The 19655-nt window shown below is 39.5% G+C and overlaps 1 protein-coding gene across 2 annotated transcripts in view; it reads left to right on the top strand.

Annotated features, from left to right (window-relative positions):
- Nucleotides 1-91: 91 nt before the first annotated feature.
- The window catches only part of CDH2 (cadherin 2), a 115175-nt gene continuing 95611 nt past the window's right edge, over nucleotides 92-19655 (top strand). The window contains exons 1-2 of one of the 2 annotated variants that reach the window (XM_026842067.1): nucleotides 92-130; nucleotides 9274-9385. In XM_026842067.1, coding sequence (XP_026697868.1) covers nucleotides 107-130; nucleotides 9274-9385 — 136 coding nt within the window. In that variant the 5' untranslated portion in view covers nucleotides 92-106. Of the gene's footprint in view, nucleotides 131-5741; nucleotides 5796-9273; nucleotides 9386-19655 lie in introns of those variants that run through there. The other variant, XM_026842066.1, reaches the window with a different exon arrangement.

The following is a 19655-nucleotide window of genomic DNA, read 5'->3' as shown; positions in this document are numbered from 1 at the left end:
GCCTCCCGTCTCCCCGCTCTCCCCCCGGCTGACACCCCCGTCCCCTCACGCCGCGCCCGGGCGGTCGAGCCTTTCCACGCGGCTTCTGAGCCGCTCTCGGGGAGCGATGACTCGCCACCGGGCGAGCGAGGTGCTGGAACGCTGCTCCAGGCAGCCGGGGATTTTCCCTGGAGAGGGCGGGGGCCGGCCGGCAGTGCCCGGCGGGGCATGGGCGCCTGCCACGTGAAGGCAGCCACCCTCTGCAGAAACTTGTGATATGCCACTTACAGGCTGGTGCTGTGGTGGGGTTTTTTTTTGTTTGTTTGTTGGCTTGTTTTGTACTGTTGTTGGTTTTTTTTTTCTTTTTTTCTCCTCTAAATGCTAGTATCTCAGCAAATCTGCACATGCATCTTTTTTTTTTTTTTTTTGCAAGTCTTTAGGTGCTGTTTATTGTATGTGCTTTCATCTCTGTTTAGTCTTACTATCACAATAAATCTTTAAAGCACGAATTCTGCAGTAAGCTTTTACTCCATCTTTTTTTTTCAACCCAGAACAGGTTTGAAATTAAAGCACAAGCTATGAATTAAGGACAGGAACTAACCGTATTGCTTTTAGGTATCACTCAGTGTCACTGGCACGTTACGGTTGAGGAATCCAATTTCCCCCTTGTTTGGGTATCCATTAAATCAGGTTAGGGTTGATTTTTAATAGTGTGTAACAAAATTGGAACTTGTGTATGAAATCAGATTTATAGACCTGTGTCAGTACAACACTTTAATTTAAAAAGCTTTATTTTTTTTCCCTACTTTTTTCATGCATACTGCAAAGAACCCTCACGAGCTAGATGCAGTGCTAACTTTTTTTTTCCTGTCATCATACCCCTAATACTTTTGGTTTGTAGGTTATCTGTATCAGGTTCTTTTGAGTCATTGAACCTTTGTACTTAGTTGTTCTTCTCTGCAACACAAGAGCTATCTACTTTTATTTTCTAGAGTTATTGATGACTTCGTTGTTCATTGGTGATGTAGAAAAGCTGTCGTTATGGAATTACTGGGAAGATCATAACTGGAAGCAGGTTTTAAGGCAGATCTGCAGGTGCTGTTTATGTTCAGGAAATAGGGCTTTAGATTTTTGGCAATATGTAACATGTATGGGATGTAAGGGAATGAAAACTGCACTTTATTTTTCTGGTTAACAGATCAGTATGTGTCTGAAAGTATTATGTGAAAAAACCTGACCGAAGAGGATCAAAGGAGTGAGGCTTGCTTTTCTGGCCAAAACAACAGTTCCAGTTTTTAGAACTGAGATAACATTTGAAGAAGCAGTGGGAAAGCTAGCATGAATTTATGGGAATGAAACGACTGCTAGTTAGAAGTGAACTGGAAAGGGGAGTAGAAATTAAGTGCTCAAAAAGGGAATAATTTTTCTTTTAGTGTGTAAGGTGCTTGAATCACTCTGTGGATGTTGTCCGTTTCAGAAACAAGTAAACAATGAGGCAGTTCTGGAGCCTTTTGTGCCTAGGTTTGAATTTGAATTACGATGAGGGAGGATGTAAGTTATTACCCTCTGCAGGCTGTTTTGGTCTTCTTCCAGATCTTACTGAATGTATCCAGGTGATAAAGCTACTACCCTAAATGACACTCCTGTTAAGCAGAGGAATCCGACAGTGGAATTTCTTGCCAGCTGCACCCCTCTCGTAATCACCCCCAGCCGTAGTCACTGGCAGAACTGGGGTGAGGCATATTAATGTGGTTTTGTGCAGAAGTGGCAGTGAGATCTCCTGTTGTGGGTGCATCTTCTGTTTCTCATAACACACCTGTGTCTTAGATCATTATTATTTTTAAATCAGTCTATTTTAAGTAATGTAGTAAATATGTGATTGTATAACCACAAAAATGAGTTTCAGGACATCTCTGACAAATCAGACTCCAACATCGTTAACTCTTTTCAAAGTGAATTGAATGCATTTTATAATGCTTTCATAAGCCTCGGAACAGGATAGTTATGTGAGTGGCTCAGCCTTTTTTGGATGTAGATCTTTCTGTTCTGGTTTTGCTTTGTCTTCAAAGAATATCTGAAAAGTTAAATGTGGCAGGATATTGCAGCAAAGAGCTCTCTAATCCTTGTCTGTCTGGTCTAGGTGATAGTGATACAGCTGACACATCCTCAGAATTCAGATAATTTCAGAACTGGAAAAAAAAAAAGAGAGAATTACCTCTTTGGATATTAAACTGGTTATGTTATTTTAAAATTTATTATGTGAAAAGACTTTTTTTTTTTTCCAAAATGCTTTTTACATCTGTTACAGGACAGATAAGGTCACTTAAGATGACAGTGAATTTTTGGAATGGAAATCATTGGCTGACAAAACAGGAGATCATTTTGTGTATTAAGCAAGTTCTGATTATCTGGGTAGATACTGTAGCAAGCTCAGAAATATACTGCTGATATAACAGAAGGTATAAATTGTCTTGTATTGTCAATTTATTTCTTTTTAATGTTACGTGTTTTCTAGAAAGCCTACTGCTTCATGGGTAGTACTGCTACCTAGGCATGCCACTTAATATGCTAGAAAGATGAATTCATAGTTTTTTATTATATCTGTTCATAAAGTATTGCCTGAAATGATCATATTTTGGAACTACATCCAGTTGAGAATGTGTAATTCAAAAACTTCCCATCTATTGTTTTTCTTTATGCTCCCAGAAATTGGAGGAACTCCCAGAAACATCACTGAAGAGCCCTGTTGTGTCCCATCTTAATTAGTTTCAATGATGCTTTTACGTCAATAATTTAATTTATTAGGTTTTTTTAATAACTGAACACTGTAAGACATAAAGCAATTTAGTTGTGACAGAAGTGCATGTGTATATTTAAAAATAGCTTGAGGAAGTTGTGAGTAAAGTTATTTTTACTCAATACAGACAGTCTTGCGTAAGGGACTTGTCATGTGGTAGGGAACAGGAATTGTTGAATGGCTTTTCTTGCCTGAGTAAGAGGATCATTTAGCAGTTAATCTCTGTCTCTCACTGTTTCTGTAAATGCGTTTTTAGGTTAAAAAAAAAAAAAGTTTAGAAAACTTGCAGTAGTTTCAGTAGTTCACCAGCACTCCCATTAGGTTGAGAATTTAATTTATTTCAAACAGTGTACACATACAAAACACCAGACCTGTGCCCCAAAGGCTGTGCAACCTCTAATGTTCCCTGGCATTTTTATTTTAAATTTCTTTTTGTTACAAAACATAGGAGGAATCTGTAGTGTCCTCACAGAACACCCTGTGTGCTTCCACTGACCCAGTGGCAGTAGTTGTGCATGGGAATGCAATGAGACATTATCAGGGGTGGAGAGTAATGGAAGCAGAAGGAATACTTAACATCTTTTGCTATAGGAGTGGTAATTATAATAGCACTTCTCACTCAGCACTGGACCAAGACTCACTTGTTGGCTGAATGTGTATGGCATGTATATATATATACAGGCATATGGCATATGTAGAAGTGAGTCCTGAGGGGGGGGGGGGGGGGAAAGGTGTTGTATGTTATTACAGGATGAATTTAGGGATGGTTTGTATTTTGCTAAAGCGCGTTTGTAGTTTGTGAGTTGCCTGAGAGGGAGCTTTTTCACCTGGGTGTTGGGCTGTGCTGCCATTCACCTTGAGAGGTATATAACCAAGTCTGCATGATTCATCATTTGATTTGATCCTGCCGTTCTCACTGAAAGGTTGTGGGAGCTCCGTCTGAATAAAGTGGGGAAATTAGGCTTTCTATTTTTAAATGGCTTATGAAAACAGTTACGGGATCAGCAGTTTCCAAGATGGAAGGTGTATCGTTGCCAAATCTTTTCAATGTTTCACTTAAACTATTTGGTTTTTAGTCAGTATTCGTGTATTTAATTAAATATCATGTTTCCAAAAGGCGCATTTATCCTCTCCTCTAGGCACTCCTTGACATATTTTAAAAAAATATTTTTACCAACAGACTCCTCTGGGGACTCCTCCATTCCTTATAATTAGCATATAATTATCACCTAGCAGCTGAAGACATAGTTAAAATTTTGTGATCCCCCAAAAGAGTTCTTCCAGATAGGCATTGCAAGGCCTCCCCTGAAGGTGGGGAAAACGCAGCATCCTCCTGTATGCATTAGCAGCACTTTTCATGGGCAGAGATGTTCGGTGTCAGCAGTACAATGGCTGTCACCAAATCGGAGAGAGGTTGTTTCCTCTCTTGGAGAAATGAGAATGTATGGTCAAACATGGCTGATTTGGGATTTTTTTTTTTTAATATTAAAAAAAGTGATGTTAGACTTAGAGAAATTCCACTTAGTTTTGTTATTGCAGTTGAAATTTCAACACATCCTTCTCTGATAGAAGCTGTGGCTCATCTGGAGAACCATATGGCTTGGAAGATTCAGCACTCCATGTTCTACTAGTTAGGGGAAGGGGAAAGTCCAAACCAGGTTAGCTTTGTGCTGTGTGGGATGTACCAAATAAATGTCTTGATGTTTAATACAAAGCAAATTAATGTGTCTCTGTTGAGATTAACAGAATAGGCTATGAACACAGTTTGTGAGACTCTCTTATTTGTAAAGCTATGGTAACCTGTAGTAAACAGTGGTGGCAACTCATTTTAAACTAGATGTCAGCATAAAAGTTGCAGATACTGTTACTTTGTGAAGATGTTTGAGAGCTTGGTTTAAGAAGCTGGATTTTTCTGATCTAAAATCTCCTGGTTCATGGAGTACTATGTAGAAGTGAAGGTGCCATAACGAAAGCACTTTCTGGTGTGACTGTAACTCTGGGATGACATAGCCTGGCACCCACTTTGGAAGCTTTTGGCTTCCAGAACAATTTGAAAGAAACTTTTATTTTTCTCCAGTTGCAATCTACAGTTGAAAACAAATTTTACTTGGCTACATTTGCTGAAGTACTGAGTACCATGAGGGTATAAACTGCTGCAGCTCTTCTTTGCAGCAAGTCGGAGATTAAGGAGTTGCTGGATGTTTTCAAGTTTAGCATCTAAAGCGTTTCAGAGATTTGTCTGTCATCCTGTAGAGTATCTTTTATACGCCTTATGGTAGTGAGTAGAAGCTTGTGATAAAATAAGACCCACCTTGTGTAGCGTATCCCACTGTGTCAGATGATGTATGCACACAAAACTACAAATGGTTTGAATGATCCCTGGAGTTACCCAAGTTGTGAATGAGTATTGGGTATCATCATGGCTTTTAAATTAATGAAGAAACACACAATCTTTAAACACAGTCACAAATGTTTCTGTGATCTGTGCTTCAGTTGAATATTACTGTCATATTTGCAAATTAATGTTGGTTATTAAGGAGGGAGAGCTCAAATACTCTGTTCCCGCTCTGTCATACATATGTCAGATGTTTTGAGCTTTGCACTATAATACCCTGTGAATTGGCTGGACTTGGCAACTAGCAGCTGTACTATGTCTGATTATAACTGTATAGTGTATTTTCTCTGATGCATACCTCTCCATTTCTCATTTTACTACCTAAGCTTATTTTCCTATAGAAGTAAGCTACATTGAGTATAAAGGAAAGCACTTTTTCAAAAACAACTTCCCTTGTGCTTTGGTACAATCAATATTAAGAAACCTAATGTTGTAGTACATGCAGATGCAAACAGCAGAAAAGTAGAGACTTTGATATTTCAGATTAAAAGCTACTAGTGAACTCCAGTGGTGTATGGCATATGCAGAGAGAAGATCAACCCTGTTTAAAAGCTGTGTTGAAGAGCTGAAATCTGCAAATTTAGGATGTGTGTTCTGATGCAAAATTGCTTCTACGGTCATGTGGTGAGCTTCCATTTTAAAATAGATGTTTCTTTACAGAATTGCATACTAAACATGGTTAATTTTTAGAAAGTATGGGAATTGGAAAGAGGTATTAGTCCGGAACTGTCAACACTAGTGAAGCAATCCTGTCTGGCTTTATTCTGGTTTTAATTTTCAATCTTTTCACAAGTGTGAGGCCTACATTGGTGGAAGAGTCCTACTGGTGGTGTTTAGAAAAAGACATAAACATGAATCCTTTAGTATTATGAAGTTGAAATAGTCAACAGGTGGTTGTTTTCTTTTGATTGAGCTGGAATACAGCCTTGAACTTAAACCACAGTTTTCTAGACACTCAGATATCTAGGTATGAAACTAAAGTAACTGAGGAGCAGGGTATGAAAACTGCAGGCTTAACTGCCCTAAGTATATCAAAATGGCCAATTCTTTTAATTCATTGAACAATAACACTGACAGAGGACTTCTAATTTACATCATGTTGCTTCATAATTGCAGTTTGCCTTTAATCTGAGATCTACAGTACTGAGTTTATATGCCTGATCTAACACCATGGTTGACTTGGTGTTAGCTCTCCAGCATCTGGAGATAGTAATGCTTGTTACTAATTTTGTGGTTAAAAATGACTAATAAGCCATAAAGGATGAGGAAAGCAGAATAGTTTTTCAGTAGTAACCTTATTTTGCTTTAGCAAAGTCTGTTAGTACTTGAGAATTTTCCAAGTGCTGAGCTTGTTCAAAGCTTTGTAACTTCATTAAGTAGGCTTTATATGGGTACAAGCTAAGGTAATTGCTTTCCATCTTAAAAGCGTTTCTTAAGTAGTGTCCTTCTGTAGATGAATGTACAAGTAATGTTATCTTATGTTTGAAATAGTCTTAGGAATTGTACTAATCACACAGAATCCTGTAAATTACAATAATGTGCCCCATAATCTTCACTAGCTTTCCCCTTTTGCCCCAGATAAGGGGATAAAAATATTTCAGCATCCTCTTTTGCTTAGAGTTAAAATGGTTTTAGTTTTGCAGTACTCTTATGACCCAGTGTATCTGAAGCTACAACTTCTATTTAATTCAAAACTCTTAAATGTAGGGTGATTAAGAATTGCTGAAAATTTGAATTCTTCCTTCCCTTGTGTTTTTATGCTCAAACAATCTTTACAAAGGGCTGTTTTTGGAGAGCAGAGTACAGTCTTTTGTTTCTGGATAAAATTGGTGGCTACAAATGAAAGAATAAAGAAGGCTCTCTATTCATGTCCCCCTGCCTTTGTTTTAGTGGGCATTGTTTCAGTTTATAAGAGCTGTTTAGTACATATAGATTGCTGGAGAAGCTGAAAGATTCCCAGGCGCATCAGTGCAGACTGGTTCAAAATCCTGCTATCTCCTCAGCTGCCCAACCAGGACCTTTTTGTTTTAAGGATACTATGAAAGGCAATTTTTTTTTTTCCCCTCAATCACATTTTCTTTTGAGGTCACCTTTTGTATGGTAGTTGTTTAAACAAGTCTTACTATTTTTCTTTCAAATTATGGAAACATTATTAAACCTGTGATTTGAGCTCTAAAACTGAGGAAACTGACAGTTGGGATGTAATTATTTTTGATTTACCATCTTTTTATCTAAAAAACTCCATGTGTAAATGGAGTGCTGAAGCTTAGCTACAGATCCAAGTTCCAGTTTTGCAGGCGACATGGTCCCTGGCAGCTTAAGCTGTTGCTTTGTGTTTGCTTTCTCCTCAGAGTTCTCATAGAAACATTTTAAAGTATGTAAGTAATTGTAGATGAGATACTTGTGTAGTACTTAAGTCACAGTTAAACCCACACCACAGTTTAACTGGACACTTGATACGAGCTTTCTTCCCTTGGGTGCTTACCTAGACAGGGCATTAAATTGGAGCTTGTAAATTTTTATTTTAATTTTTTTTCTTTGTTATGTAAGTTTTGAGCTGCTTAGTTAGGACTGTGTTGGTGTAAGTTCAACACAATGTGTTGTGAATCCCTCCTTGTATTAGTGATAAAGTTATTCTAATAGGGGTTGGTGTGCTGAGCTTGGCCATGACTGTCAGTGGAGATCTCTTGATGACACTGCTGCCCAACCCCTCTTCCCTGAGGAAACCCTTGTGGTTTGAGATGCTCCTGTTGCACCTCCTCTCTAATGCCGTTTGCCTGAGGTTACTATGGTAAACAGTTATAACACCATCATCTCCTTTCTCCATCCCTTCTTTCTTTTTCCTGTAGGGCTTTCTTTGCCAAGTGTATGCAGACATGCTTACACAGCCTTGAGTATGTCTACTTGATGGAAGCCCATCTGGGAAAGTAAAAAGTTAAATCTAATTTAAGTCTCAATCAGATTTAGGTATGATATAGCAGCACAGTTGCTCATGCTGTCAAAGACCATATACTACATCTGGGCATGCACATGGATAGGCCTTCACTTGGCATGTAGGCGTGTTTGAGATTGTGCAAGGACTCTTGCATTTTCTAGGATGTGTCTCAGCCCAGGCTGACATGCGAGCTGGCCTCTGCCTTACACAGCGTCAAAGGGGTTTTGCCGTGTATGGTCGCTTAAGCACGTGTAAACTGGGCTGTTCTGTGGAGCTCTAAAAGACAAGAAGAATCCACTGAAAAGAAACCTCAAGTCTTTTGTCACAGAAAAATGGATGTTTTGTTTTTTTTTTCAACTGGGCAACAAACTGTCTGGGAAACCAGCTTAGCCATCAGAAGTATCTTCTGAACATGGAACTACAGAACAAACAAGTTTCCAAATGCTGTATTATATTTCTTAATAAAAAGGCATTTATGAAACTCTTTAAGACCATGATTTGAGGGGAAACTTTCTTAACAAGTGAGAGAACAAACAGTTTTGGTGGCTCTGCTCTTCCCTTGTTGTGCAAATTTAATAATGAGCTGCTCTCCTTTTAACTTAACATCCCTTTGAAATAGAAGGAGATTGCATTGGAAACATTTGGCTTTATATGGTATCCTTTTGAATGCTAACGCAAATATAAGTTCTGCTAAGTTACTGCAAATGTAGCATTTTATCTTAGTTTACTTGTTCTGGAGGAACTTCACACAGAAATACACTAAATAAAGCGTCTTAAATCAGGGGTTGAAGTCGTTCTTCTCATGTAATCTGGCTGTGAAAAAGTTGCTGATGGGTTTTGCCCAACATTTATTTCCAGAGGAAGGAATGTTTTTGTTCCCCCTATGATTCCCCTTAAGTCTCAATGACTGGTTTAGTGGAAATTTTCAGTGGTCAGAAGAATCAAGATTGTGTATTACTTAGATCTTACCAGACAAGTGGGATTTGTTCCTTCCATTCCAGTTATCAGAAAGATTAACCCTTTGCCCTCACAGTCCTAATTGCAGCCATTTAGAAACAAAGACGCTGCTTATACAAGACAGCAGCAAAATGGAGTATGTGCCAACTGGAATGTTTCTTCAGTGAATGAGGGTGATGAGTATTACATAAATTTTGTCTTTCCTTTCAGGCACCGATAAAAGCAACCTGTGAAGATATGTCATGCAAGACTGGATTTCCTGAAGATGTTCACAGTGCAGTGGTGTCAAGGAGTATACATGGAGGACAGCCTCTTCTCAACGGTAGGGTTAGAAAATATATTTTTATTTTATTTTGTTTTTTAATTTCCTCTAGTTGTAACCATAAATCACTGGAGCATTTTTATCCTTAAATAGGGCACAAACTCTTGCAGGAAAGAACATCAGCTGCTCTGTGATTATTTTTTTGATTACTGTCATAGGACTTGGAAAATCTGTTGGCATTACTGGTAGCACGTGCACCTCTGTTGACTGTCATTTGAAAATACCAAATGTTGTGAACCTTTCTGTGTTCATCCACTAATTTTCTTCCTCAGCACAGCATTCACACTGATGTTTCTTACTACCATGTATGATATGTATGCTATCAGTCTGTACATAGAACCCATGTATGAATGATGAGGAGGTAAAGGAAATTTCCCTTCCACTTTACATCTCCCGTAGAAGTGCTGCACTTAACACCAAGTCCTAGTGCTCACATTAATGCAGAGATAGTTCCCTTATTGCTTTTTCACATCAAGCTGAGGAAAGACACATACGGAAAGCAAGATACAGGACAGGCAGCAACACGAGAGCACAGTTGCTGGTGAGCCCTCGGTTGGTGACCGCAGCGCTGCGGGCTCTGCGAGGAGCCATGCTGGGGGAGAGGCAGGACGGTGCCGGAGCTGTCTCGTGGAGGGTGTGCTGCGCTCTCACCTTGGCACCTACCTGCATCTGAATGGCACGATGCCCAGGCTGAGGATGACCCCCTCCCAAGCTTGCAGCTTGCTTGGCGAATGCTGGGTATGTGCAGCAGTGACTACATCTGCCTGCGGGTTGTCTAGGTTGGGAATTTGGTTTGTTGCTCTTTTTGTGTCTCTTTTTCAGGAATAGAGTAGTCATCTGTAGGACACAAGAGGCATGTGCTCTGAATCTTTCCTAGATTTGCCAATCAGTTAAGTTTCAGCATACACGTTTGTGGGAGTAGAACATTTTTTTAAAATGTGCATTAATTTGGCTCTTTTCTGAACTGATAACGTAATTATTTTTTTCCATCTAATTTGGAAATTGTGGAACTGACTTAATTTCAGTTTTAGACAGTTTCAAATACGTCTTAAATAAGGACTAATTTAATTTGTTGTTTCACGTATAAATGCGGTTACACAGATCAAGACATTTAAATGAAAAAAATTCTAATGAGTCTGCAAAAGAAATGAAGTGAAAGCTATGGTCTTGATTTTACATGCTGTATATAGCAGTCTCTCCTTAATTATATTTTACAGACCTGTTTTGTGCTTTTTTAGAAGTATAATGGAAACTTGAATGCAGGATGAATTGATTAGCATATTTAAACTTGAGTTATTAAAGCTTTTTCTGTTCATTTTCAAGGAGGTATGTTCCACCACCACAGACTTTTATTAAAGGATAGCTTAGAAATTCATGTATTAAAGTAAATGTTCTGCCAATTGAGAAAATAATAAAGAGGAAAGAGAATTTTCCTCACTTTCCCACCACATGAGAATTAATAGATGACTCTTACTATAGACTCCGACAATAGCTGTTGCCACCAAGAGCTTCTTTGGTAGGTGATGTGCAAACCTGGGGAGAGGGGCAGAAAAGGGGACAAAGCACAGTGGACAAGGGCTTTTCCAAAGGTGCTTCCATGAAGTCATCAAATGTTTGTTAATGGTTAATTATAATGTCAGTTCATCTTAAAATGGAGATCACACAAGTTTTGAGATTGCTCTGTCTGTGAAAGTTCTCTTCATGGAATCGAGACCCTTTCTGCAGTTTCTCCCCATCTTTTTCCTGCCAGCTAGGAACCACAGTGGACTGCCCACTAATTTTCTGTTGGCATTGGTCTTACAAATCTGGTGATAATGACTGACCAGACTTAACTGAATCTGAACTAATAACTTAGGATGGCAGACTGACTTCATTGCATTCACGTAGTCCCTTCACTTGCTTCTCAGAAGTGAGCTTGACTGTTGGTTTGTCCTTGAATGGTATTAAAACGCATAGCATTTTAGGGAAGTAGGAACTGGAAAAACTCTGCGAGGTATACAGTGTGTATCACACCATATCAGCTGGTTGAAAAACGACCTGGGGTAGTTTTTTTCCTACCACCGTTTCCTCAGCTGTATTACTGCAGTGGTTAATTCTTTTGAAAATTCAGGCATGCTTAAAAGCATATAATTTGCTGGTTACACATAAACATATGGTCCGTCATCGCATAGCTTTGACTTAAATTTAATTAGGCTGTCATTTTTAAATACTATTGTTGTCAAAAGCCTATTTTCTGGTTATTAAACTGGATTCAGATGACGCCGCAAGTTAAGTATGGTTGCGTGACATTTGCTTCTTAGGGATAACTATGGGCCTGATTCTGATCTGTTGCCTTGCCTGTCTAACTGCATTCTTATACTAGTATGAATTCAGAAGTGGGACATATAGCTGTAGATTTTCTGTATGGCTTGAAAGTCAAAGCTTTACTTTTCTTTGGGTTTGTGCATTGATACCACAAACATAGAGGCTTTATGGTCCTCTCAGCTAGCTGCAGAATAATTTGAACCTGAGTTGATGCTTTCTTGACAAGTTACTTCTTAAAACACTGACCAAGAAAATGACTATATGTTTATTATCTGTCTAGTTCATTTGCTTTTATCTTACGCAGTGGGGGGCAAGCTTCTTGAGGACTTCAGTTTCCACCTTATTCACTGAACTTAAATAAAATTAATGCTATCATATGACTTGTTGATATGTGCCTTTCAGTTGTTACAGTAATGTAGGATATCTGTTTTTTAAAGTATTACAAGAAATCTTTATAAGAGTATAGGGCGGGGTTCCACCAGCACTACAAGATACTGTATATTTTCTGGAGAGACTTCTCTTTATTTCTGTATCCAGGTGGTGCTTGTTTTTGAGGGAGGGTTGGACTTGTTCCTGTTGTGTTTAAAAAAAAAAAGAAAAAAGAAAAAAAATATTTATCATTAGATAATGGCTTTGTTTATTCATAGGGGTAGGATTGTATGTCAGCGTCTACTAATTGCTCCTTCTGTGCATGAGGGTATGAGAGGCCACTGTGTGTTCAATTGGTATCCATGTGTTCAGTTGTCACAATATGTGAAAAATTGGTGGAGCAATATATTCAGAATAACATAAATTGGAAAAGGAAACCCCCCTGCATTTATTAATGTGGGTAGACGAAAAGAGAAAGATCACTGCCCTTGGTTTCAGGATGAGGAAACAGGGAATCCCTTGTAGGGAAAGGATGCAGTTAGTTGGCAAGTCACATCAAAAGAAGTTGGAAACTACTCCTTTAGTAGGTCATGACAGAGCTGTGTAGGAGATAGCCTGCGGTATAGGCCATGTCCTGTTACCACCTTCTGGCTTGGTGTCACCAGTGTTCTGTGCTCCTGTGTTCCCCTGGTACAGACTTCACTGGTCATAGGCTTGGAAACGCTTCAAAGCTGATGTCTTGCACTTCATATTGCACAAAGTCTGGCAAGGCTGACTTCAAGGTGCAATACTAAATCACTAGATGCATGTAACCTGAGTATGATGGGTCTAGTTTTGAATTTATTTCTAATGTTTTACATGTTGCTCCACTTGGTACCATTCACTGCAGTGAAATTAGTGATTTTTATTAAGGAACTAGGTGAGCCCAGAACTACCACCTTCATTTTTCTGTAAAGGGAGGAAAAAGAAAGTAATAATTTCTGAAACAAAATTAAAAGAAACTTCATGAACCTCTAAAAAGTGTCTTAATGATAAAACCATGGAGTTATTTGGGCCTCCAGTTCTTTAGAATTTAAAATTTAATATACTTTGAAGTATTTTAGGACCTAAATGTTCCATCATCTAAAAAGAGAAAATATGTCTTATGCAAATAACTCACCAACCATCACCTAGTAACCCAGATATACAGGCACCGTACCTATAACTTGTTTCTGTGGATAGAATGTGATTACTGTTTGGAGGACCATACATAAAATCTAGTATTTGGAGAAACGGTTAAGTTAAAGAGGGAGTTCCTTTTTAAATATAATAAATGCCCTTGCTTATGCTGGTTGTTTTGCAGCTTGTTGTTCATCCAGGAAAAAGTACTTGTGTCAGTTTGATATGTATGTCCATCCTGTTTATCTAATCTTTGTTCTATATCCTGCAAATTTTAATATACAAATAATGCATTTCTGCTAAATTCGTTCACTTGAGAAGGTTACTTGAATGGTGGCTTGCAGCATCATAAAGCTAGAGATTCTTACTCTAATAATTACTTTACCAGTTTCTTATCTTTCAGATACTCTTAACAGTTTGTCCCGTTACTAAATACATAATTTTTCTGCTAAGCAAATTAATTGCTTAGACAAGATTCTTAAATGTATCCTTCGAGGATTGTGTAGCTCTAAAATACTTTGAAGCTCTTTGAGTTGTGCAGTGACAAAGAAAAAAAATGTTTTGGTGTTGATCACTGAGATAAGCAGTGATTATGGATGAGTAACAGCGCAGTTTCATGAGCCATTTAAGCCGAGCAAGCCGACAGCCTTGCCAAAAGAGGCATGCTTAAGCCTTCCCTTCTCTCTGAGCTTGGTACCAAGTGCTCATGAAACCATAAAATGAATGGAGTTAACCATTTTATCTGGGATAAACTCTCACTCCTACTCCTTTAGGATTTTGCTCAAAGGTCTTGCATGCTTAAACAGAGCTGTGGTGTCCCTGCTGCCTTTTCTAGCCGTGAAATGCTTAGAAAATAATACTTATTTTGATGCATTCAAACAGTGACAAGACTTGCTTTTGGCATTCCCACTGACTTACTTTGTAGTTTACCATCGAAAATATCAGTTGGGCTGAAACAATCCTGAAATGCATTGCTGGGAATGTGGTACTTGGGAATTGCCTGGCATTTAAAAGTAACTAATGTTTTTGTCATTATGTAGGAGGTTACATGGGTGCTGTCTGTCCCAGATGAAGCCACTTGGCTTTTTTTGCTGCTAGTGGTGTTTTATTATTCTATGTATAAAAATGTCCATCATCACTTAAGAATAAAACTCCTTTCAAAAAAGTCATCATGCTTAAAACTGAATTCAGCAGCATATCTTTATAAAGGCTTATGTCTCATTCCTTTCTATAAACAACTTCTGTACAATTGTATTCTTACTATGGTAGCATGCATGCACTGGTGGCTTTAATATTTCAGGGCACATTAACAGTAGAGTTAGGGAAAGTATTTTTAGCAGGATCATATTTCCTAAGAGGGGAATTTAGTCTTTCCCCACAAAAAAAAAAAAAATTGGACTCTTTTTTTGTTTTCCCACAGAAAAAAAAAATGGTAACCACTTTGTTTGAAATCTTCTTGCCTTGAGCAAAAAGACAAGTTGACAAGTTCCTTCCAGGCAGACAGCCAAAGAATCTCAGATGGATGGGGTCTCTATATGAGCCACTGGCAAGCTAAGGAAAAAGTGTTTTAAATTCTTCTCCAATTGTTTTCTGACATTCTCTTCATATACACTTCATCCCACCCCAAACCAACCCAAAAAACAAAATACTATCCTTCTTATTATTCTTTTAAGCTGTAGTGGGAGTGACAAATATTTTTTTTTCTAGATCTTTATGTGGGGATTTTTTTTTTTCTTTTTTCCCTCAGTCCTGCTTAACATTAATAGGTTTACTTTTGGCCTCCTCCATGTGAAGCAGTTACTTGATGATGCTGTGCCTTGTTGATTTATTTTACATTACAGTTGCATTCCACTTATTGGTCTCTTGCCTTTTTATTCCTTTTCCTTCTCTTTTCTCAAACAGCTTTCCTGTTTTGTCCTATTTCCGTACTCCACAGCATCCTAAATTCTTCTGTGTCACTGTTGAGCTTACTGTCCAGGATTGGGAGAGATGCTTGTGCTTGCTCTTAACTACACTAACACAGTGCCTGTTTTATGATGCCTGTTGTCTATTCATGTACCAAGTTCTTAATGCATTCTCAGTTACTTGTCCCCTGAAAATCAGAGCTTTCTTTTGCTGAAGTAAGAGATTGCTTTTCTTGAGTTGTGGTTTCCTTACTTCCTTCTCCTCACTCCTTAGTTAGACATAGAATATAGCCTAGAGTATATGGAACATAGGCTCACCTTACTGAATAGCGGTAAGATATCTATTTGAATGGTGACTCCTTTCTCACTTGAATTTCTTTGAAGCTCTGATTTGTACGGGATACCTGATTTTACTCTTTAGTATTAAGCTACTGATTAATGTTGTTTTTTCATTGCAAACTTGTATGTAGTACATTTTATATATATTTAAAAAAAAGAATAGATGTAAGTAATGAAATTCAGTGATGTTTTAGATGTGCGTGAAGGACAAACATTACAGAAATATAACTCCATTATCCCTCGGTGAACCTGAAAGCTGTTACGGAGTTGTAGTATGTGGATCAATTTGTATATCGAGTATCAAAGAATTCATCAGTTGAGTTCTAAATTAGAAGTAATTCTAAAAAAAACCCTATAAACATGTACTAAAAAATGTTTTGGTTTTACAGAATATGTGGATTAGAGGTGGAAATACATTTTGTAGTTAAAAAATCTTAAATTCACTGTTACCATTGAATCATAGAATAGTTTGGTTTGGAAGGGACCCTTGAAAGTCATCTATTCCAACCCCCCTGCAGTGGGCAGAAACATCTTCAACTAGATCAGGTTGATAAGAGTTTTGTCCAACTTGACTTTGAATGCTTCCAGGGATGGGGTATCTACCATTTCTCTGGGCAACCTGTTCCAGTGTTTCACCACCCTCATTGTAAAAACATTTCTTCCTTACAGCTAGTCTAAATCTGTTCTCTTAATTTAAAGCTGTTACCTCTTGTCGTATTGCAACAGACCCTACTGAAAAGTTTGTCCCCACCGTATAAGGCCCCCCTTTAAGTACTGAAAGGGTGCAATGAAGTCTCCCCAGAGCCTTCTTTTCACCAGACTGAACAACCCCAACTCTCTGAGCCTTTCTTCATGAGAGGTGTTTCATCCCTCTGATCAGTTTTGTGGCTCTTCTCTAGACTCACTCCAACAGGTCCATGTCTTTCTAGAGCTGGACACAGTACTCCCAAGTGGGGCCTCAGTAGAGCAGAGCAGAGGGGAAGAATCAGCTCCCTTGACCTGCTGGCCACACTTCTCTTGATGGAGCCCAGGATATGGTTGGCCTTCTGGGCTGCGAATGCACATTGCCAGCTTATGTCCAGCTTTTCATCCACCAGTAGTCCCAGCGCTTCTCCACAGACTTTTCTCAATCCCTTTATCTCCCAGCTTGTATTGACACCAGGGGTTACCCTGACCCAGGTGCAGGAGCTTGCACTTGGCTGTGTTGAACTTCATGAGGTTCACACGGGCCCACTTCTCAAGCTTTTCTATGTCCCTCCTGTCCCTCAGGTGTGTCAACTGCACCACTCAGGTTGGTGTTGCCTGCAAACTTAATGAGGGTGCATTCAATCCCACTATGTCATTGATGAAGATATTAAACAGTACTGGTCCTTGAGGGACACCACTTGCCACTGATCTCCATTTGGACATTGAGTCATTGAGCACTATTCTGGATGCAGCCATCCAACCAATTCCTCATCTAGTGAACAGTCCACCCATCAAATCCATACCTCTCCAATTTAGAGAGAAGGATGTTGTGTGGAGCTGACAAAAACCTTACAGCAGTCCAGATAGATGACATCTATAGATCTTTCCTTGTCACGTGATGCAGTTACTCCCTCAGAAGGCCACTAGGTTGGTCAGGAAAGGCTTGCCCTTGGTGGACCTATGCTAGCTGTCTTGAATCACCTCCCTGTCCTCCATGTGCCTTAGCATAGTTTCTGGGGTGGTCTGTTCCATGACCTTCCCAGGCACAGAGGTGAGGCTGACAGATCAGTAGTTTCCACGGTCCTCTGTTCTACGTTTTTTAAAAATGGGTGCAGTGTTTCCCTTTTCCAGTCACTAGGGACCTCACCTGACTGCTGTGACTTTTCAGATATCATGAAGAGTGGCTTGGCAACTACCTCAGCCAATTTCCTCAGGACTCTAAGATGCATCTCATCAGGTCCCATAGAGTTATGTCTGTTCAGGTTCCTCAGTTGGTCACAAAACCTGATCTTTTCTTGCATTGGGAGGGACTTTGCTCCCCGAGTCCCTATCTTGCAGTCAATCCACTCAAGAGGGATCAGAAGAGAGGTTGCCATTGAAGACCAAGGTGAAAAATTTATTGAGTACCTCAGCCTTCTCCTTATCTGTTATTACCAGTTTGCCAGTCTTGTTCATCAGGGCGGCTGCACTTTCTTTGACCTTCCTTTTCTGGCTGTCATACCTGTAGAAACCCTTCTTATTCTTTTCATTCCTTGCCAAGTTCAGCTCCATTCAAGCCTTGCCCTGTCCCTACACAGCCAAGCAGCATCCTTATACTGTTCCCAGGATACCTGTCCCTGCTTCCACTGCATTTCCTTCTTGCCTTTTAGTTTGATCAACAGCTCTTAATTCAGCCATGCCAGTATCTTGCCTTCCTTTCCTGATTTCTTATACCTGGGGGTCAAGAGCTCTTGTGCTCTATGGACAGTGTCTTTGAAGATCTGCCAGCTCTGTTGTGCTCCCTTGTCCCTGAGGGCAGTTTCCCAGGGGTTCCTATTGACTAACTCCTTAAACAGCTGGAAGTTTGCTTTCCTAAAATTCAGGGTCCTGACTTTACTCTGCCTGACCCATAGCCCTCAGGACTGCAAACACCACCGGTGCCTGATCACTACAGCCCCGGCTGCCTCCAGTCTTGAAATCACTGATTAGCTCAGTTGCATTGGTGACCATCAGATCCGTTATTGCATCTCCTCTGGTAGGGCTGTCTATTATCTGACTTAAGAAGTTATCCTCACTGCATTCCAGGAGTCTCCTGGGTTGCCTATAGCTCACCATACTACTTTTCCAGTAGTTGTCAGGGTGGTTGAAGTCACTCAGCAGGACAGGGGCCTGTGAGTGCAGTGCCTCATGTAGCTGGAGTAAGAAGGCTTTGTCAGTAGGCTCCCCTTGATCTGGCAGCCTGTAGCAGACACCAACCACAAGGTTCCCTTTGTTGTGTTGGTCTCTTAATTCTTACCCATAAGCTTTCAACCTGCTTGTGGCTAGTCTTCAAAGACAGTTCTTTACAGTGTCCATTTCTTAATGTAGGGGGCAACACCTCCACCTCTCCTTCCTCACCTTGTAGCCATCGACAGCTGCACTCCAGTCATGGGATTTTTCCAGTCAAGTTTCAGTAATGATACCGAGGTCATACCTTTCTAGCAGCATAGTAGCTTCCAACTCCTGTTTGTTGATCATGCTGCATGTGTTGGTGTAGAGGCACTTCAGCTGGGCTGTCCACTTTTTCCAGAGAAAAAACTTGACTCATCCTTATTTCCTGCAAAAGGAATGCTGCTTCTATTTCCAGTGTAGACTCTTATAACTGCATCTTGATAAAGAGAAAAATACACTTACAGAGAAATTACAGAAATCCTGAGTGGTTGCAGTGTTCTGGGATGTGTAAATTACTATCTTAGTTAATTAGTCCAGCTCTGATAGTCATTTCTGTTTATGGTGCATTTATTTGGAATGCACTGAATTAATTAGTACTTATTCCCTTTTCCTATATTCAGCTGGTTACTTATGAGAATCTCAAATGTAGTGTCCTTTCTGTGTGCAGAAATACAAATTATAAGAGCCTAGTTGTCAGCTGCTCGAGTATGCTCTGGGCATGGTTGAACCGGGAGATGTCTGTTTCTGCCTCTGAAGCTGGGTCTAGCTTGATACTGTTTCTAACACCATTTAGTGTAGCCTTAGCTCTGTTTTAAACTATGCCATCTGGCCTTGATTCCCAAGGGGCCATTATTTCTCTTGGAATTGCTATAGTTGGAACCTTCTCCAAGACTGACCTGTGCTCTAGGGGAAGCTGGGAGTAATGGCAGTTGCCAAGCTGTGCAGAAAGCCTCTCCAGCAGAGAAAGGTGCCCTTAGGTATGGGAGAATTACTTAGTGATAGAAGAAAAGTTGCTGTTGCTTGCAACAGCTGCATTAAAAAACCAAAAATTATTTCTTTATGTGGGTAGATTAGTATATGGAATACATGGAGCAAAAACTCAGGTGAGGCCATCTGTGTTAGCATAACGTGAGACACATGGTATTGTGTAATTACTCATTGAAATTCTCGCTTAAGACTACAATACATCTTTTGTTGACATGTCATCTTTCTCACAATCTGGAAGAGGAGTTTACTAGAGCATGCTATTGAACCGATATTATAGGTAAATGCCCTTTATTACAGAGTATATTGCCATACTAAATAGAGATAAATTCCAG

This window comes from Athene cunicularia (assembly GCF_003259725.1).
Source record: "Athene cunicularia isolate RWA chromosome 2 unlocalized genomic scaffold, athCun1 chr2_part1, whole genome shotgun sequence".
Lineage (NCBI taxonomy): Eukaryota > Metazoa > Chordata > Aves > Strigiformes > Strigidae > Athene > Athene cunicularia.
The sequence above is the reverse complement of the archived record's forward strand: the minus strand, read 5'-3'. Positions and strand labels throughout refer to the sequence as shown.